General features: G+C 36.4%; 1 protein-coding gene across 1 annotated transcript in view; it reads right to left on the bottom strand.

The window, feature by feature from the left end:
- Positions 1-2384: 2384 nt before the first annotated feature.
- Positions 2385-4795, bottom strand: part of LOC141639227 (uncharacterized) — a 4105-nt gene continuing 1694 nt past the window's right edge. Inside the window, exons 3-5 of the mRNA XM_074448398.1 lie at positions 3850-4795; positions 2961-3360; positions 2385-2876 (exon numbers count right to left, since the gene is read on the bottom strand). The exon at positions 3850-4795 is cut by the window's right edge and continues 472 nt beyond it. Of these exons, the coding sequence (XP_074304499.1) occupies positions 2385-2876; positions 2961-3360; positions 3850-4795 (1838 nt within the window). The remainder of the gene's footprint in view (positions 2877-2960; positions 3361-3849) is intronic.

The following is a 4795-nucleotide window of genomic DNA, read 5'->3' as shown; positions in this document are numbered from 1 at the left end:
AGTGTGAAGATCAAAGAAACAAAGGTTTACCAATCTTGCTAGCCATCTTACCGAGAATAGAATCGGTCCACATATAGGGATCTAAATCGAGAAACAAGATCCAGGCAGAACAATGGTTACACATTCCATAATACAAGAGAAATGGGGAGACCATTGCTTAAGTACAAGAGAATTAGAACCAATCTTCCAAGGACCACCCCTAAGAACAAAGATTCATGGCTTCCTCAGAGTCAAACTTAAAGCTAAACCATCCTTTTTTAAAGTATTGAACAAGGGGAAGAGGGCCAAAATTCCAATGTTTTTGGGTAAACTCAGAGACAGTTTGCTGTGAGGGTTTAGCCCCAAGAACATTGCCCATAAGGGTAAATTTCCACTTAGCAATTTCATCCTGAACCTCATCCAGATGAATATCGATTTCTGAAGAATTGGCACTATCCTCATCAAAGAACAAACTCATACCAATATTCTTACTCTTAGTAACTTTTGCCCAATTTCGACCCATAGGTTTAGGTTTTGGAACAATAGGTATAGGAACACCCGCAACTGGCTGAGTAGAAATAGGACTAGACGATACTGGAGTAATAACAGGAACAGTGGAAGGTACAACAATGGCGACCCCTGTTTTCGGAGAATTGGGTAAAATTGACCCAGACAAAACCTGACCGGAATTGTGAGGATTTGGGACATTCTTAGTTAACGCAACACTAGAGGAAGCCATAGGAGAAGGAAAGACACCAATTAATTCGTCATTAAGAATTCTAGGGGAGCGATGACAAAAACGATCAATGGGGGAATTGGGACGAGAAAGTGAGAAATCAGTACCATTAGAATCGGAAACTAGCAGAGAATCAGAAGAAAATCGAGATTTGGGTGGGCGGCCTTTCCCTCGAGCCATGGAGGAGAAGGAAGCAACAATGGCGTCCAAGCTCGATGAGAGAAAAATCTCTCTAACCGACTAGAGAGAGAAGCGGTGTTAGTATTATTATTACTATTATTACTATTATTACTACTATTATTATTGTTGTTGTTGTTGTTATTGTTATTACTATTATTTTATTTTATTTAAAAAAAAGTGATGCATGCAGCTTTCATAGATAGAAAAATAAAAGTTTACATGAAATTGGTGGGGAGCCGAGATAATAATAATAATTATTATTATTAGTACTATTATTATTACATTTATTAGTACTATTGTTATTATTATTATTATTATTATTATTGTTGTTGTTGTTGTTGTTGTTGTTGTTGTTGTTGTTGTTGTTGTTGTTGTTGTTGTTGTTGTTGTTGTTGTTGTTGTTGTTGTTGTTGTTGTTTGTTACTACTATTATTACTACTATTATTATTCCTATTATTATTATTATTATTATTATTATTATTATTATTATTATTTTTTATTTTATTTTTTATAAAAGGATGCGCGCACCTTTCATAAATACGAAAATGAAAGAGTTTACATGAAATTGGTTGGGAGCCGAGAGACAATTATTATTATTATTATTATTATTATTATTATTATTATTATTATTATTATTATTATTATTATTATTATTATTATTATTATTATTATTATTATTATTATTATTATTATTATTATTATTATTATTTATTTATTTATTTATTTATTTATTTATTTTTATGAAGGGATGCACGCAGCTTTCATTAAAATAAAAATAAGAGTTTACATGAAATTGGTGGGGAGCCGAGAGACAATCTGGGCTCCCACACCCTTAGCAATAGCAAAGCTAAGTCTAGTAAAAATGTAAGCGGCCACCCGAGCCCCCGCATCCTTATTATTATTATTATTATTATTATTATTATTATTATTATTATTATTATTATTATTATTATTATTATTATTATTATTATTATTATTATTATTATTATTATTATTATTATTATTATTATTATTATTATTATTATTATTATTATTATTGTTATTACTACTATTATTACTACTATTATTACTACTATTGTTACTATTATTGTTACTATTATTATTACTATTATTACTATTATTACTATTATTATTATTTTTGGAGAAAGGTCAGCAATTCTCATTAAGAAAAAGAGAAACAAAAGATTACAACTCGTCCTACTAACTTACATAAACAATTTATAGGATAGAATCCTCAACCTACGAGCAAGCTAAGGAGTTGGTCGAGATCGACCCAAGCGTTGCCGGCATAAAACCGCACACACACCTCATACTTTATCCTAGCTAGAATCGAGCGGTGTATGTCTCACACCTTTAAAAATCCTAGTATTACGCTCCCGCCAAATGTGATGAATGGTAGCGACAGCGCACAACAAGCGAGTTTCCTTTTCCAAATATTCCCACGACAAAGAGGTAACTTATAAAGCTCATGCTTCAAACTCGAACCCGTCTAGTAACTCCTTGCCGCACAAAACCTCCGCAAGATTCCATTTGAGAATGGACACACAAAAAATAAATGCCGAGTATTCTCAGCAGCACTGTAGCAGAGAGTACATCTATTCACCATGGCCATTCCCCTCGTACAAATATTATCCACAGTAGCAAGCCCATGATGAGCAGCCAAAGTGGCAGTGAAAGCATGCTTAGGAATAACAATAGAATCAATAATAGGTTGCATCCATTTTGGTTCAGGATGCACACCATGGAAACATTGATAGGCCTCGTGGAGAGGAAACTTGTTCATAACCATCCATTTTTGGAAGCAATGTTTAGCTGCACCTGAAGACCCCATGTTCTGGACAAATTCATCTCTGATTCGTAGAATTTGAGCCCAAAGAGGAGAAACACAGGAAGCAGCATCCAGATCCCAGCAAGATTGGAGCTTGAAAATATAGTGAGTGGACCATTGCATCCAGATTGTAGTACTTTTAAAGCAGAGTTTCTAGAAAATTTGCAGCATCAATGCTTTGTTCCAGCTAAGCACTTCCCTTATATCCATACCATCTTGCTGACGAGACCGACACACTTTGTTCCAGCTAAAGAAATTCATACGCCTGTTAGCAGTAGAGCCCCAAAGGAACTTCCTGCATTCTGTTTCCAGAGTTTTGATAACTCCTTTAGGAAGAAGCAGACTGGCACACCAATACGCCTCAATGCCAAATATAACTGAGTTTAGAAGATTCACCCTGCTAGCATAAGAGAGCTGAAGACTGGTCCAGTGCCCCAATTTGCCAGTGATTTTTGCAAGAAGAGGTTGGAGAAGGTCCCTAGTGAGCCTGGAGGAGTGAAGAGGAACCCCAAGGTACTTGAATGGAAAATTATCTTCAACATAATCAGTATCACCAATGATCAAGGACTTCACATCAGTCCTAACCCCAGCAAAGTATATGTTGGTCTTGCTAGTATTAGGAACCAACCCAGAGTAACTAGAAAAAGATCCGCCCAAAGGCTTTACAAATTTGCTGCACGGAAGGTAGGTCCCCTCTAACAAAAACAAGCAAGTCATCCGCAAAGATTAGATGAGTCAAATCAAGCTTGACACATTTAGGGTGGAAACTAAACTGTGAAGCTTTCTTGAGCCCTTTAAAAATTCTTGTAAGGACTTCCATACAAAGAACAAATAAGAGGGGGGAGAGAGGATCCCCTTGTCTCAGGCCACGCTTCCCTTCAAAATATCCTTCAGTACTTCCATTAATTTTCAATGAAAACCTGGTGCTAGTAACCAAGGAAATGATCCAAATCACAAAATTTCGAGGAATGCCAAACTGTGGGAGAATTGCCTTCAAAAATTCCCAATTTACTGATGTCAAAAGCTTTACGAATATCAACTTTGACAACACATCCGGGTGTTTTGTATTTTCATCATATCCTCGAACTAACTCATTAGCCACATGATGATGTTATCAAAAATAGACCAGTCAGCAACAAAGGCAGCCTGCTCCAAACCCACAATGTGTGGCATAATTTTATGAAGCCTAGATGTAAGAATCTTACTGATAGTCTTATAAATGGTAGTGCAGCAGGAGATGGGCCGATAATCCATAACTGTGTTTGGGGAGGTCCCTTTGGGGATGAGTGTAATGAGAGTGGAGTTCACCTCCTTTAATAATTTGCCAGTTTTGAAAAAATCCAGGATAGCGGTTATAAAACTGTCATGAATGGTGTCCCAAGCATCCTTAAAGAACCCAGAAGAATAACCGTCTGGCCCTGGACTCTTGTTAGCATCAATGGAGAAGAGGGCAGACTTAATTTCAGCAGGGGTAATAGGCTCCAATAGAGGACTACCTTCAGTAGGAGTCAGAATATGTCCATTAGGCATGATGGAAGAGTCAAATTTAGTAACATTCCCAGCAGTCCCTAACAAACTGATATAATAATCTAAGAAAGCCTTTGAAATATCAGGGAAAGCATTGCAAACAGTTCCATGATTATCAACAACTTTCCTGATGTTAGAAGAGTTTCTTCTAGCAGCTACCTTTGAAGAGAAGTAAGTTGTACTAGCATCACCCATCTTTATATCAAATTCCTTTGCTCTCTGGAAAGCAATACTCAATTCAATAGTTTTAAATTTACAATAATCTTCACTAAGGTGCTCCTCTTCCAGGCAAAGAGCTCTGTTATGAGGGTCAAGTTGGAGCTTTTCCTGGCATGTGTGAAGCTGTTGCTGCACATTTTTCACTTTAGCAGTAATATTAGCATAGTGCTCCCTATGAAAACCACGTAATTTTCCTTTTAACCGTTTGAGATGTTGAACTAACTTATACATGGCACATCCCTTAATATAAGTCCCCCATTCAGCACGAACAAGTGGGAGGAATTGCTTATCCTGACTCCAACAATTGAGGTATTTGAAGGAGTAGT

Source organism: Silene latifolia, unplaced genomic scaffold (genome assembly GCF_048544455.1).
Source record: "Silene latifolia isolate original U9 population unplaced genomic scaffold, ASM4854445v1 scaffold_308, whole genome shotgun sequence".
Lineage (NCBI taxonomy): Eukaryota > Viridiplantae > Streptophyta > Magnoliopsida > Caryophyllales > Caryophyllaceae > Silene > Silene latifolia.
The sequence above is the reverse complement of the archived record's forward strand: the minus strand, read 5'-3'. Positions and strand labels throughout refer to the sequence as shown.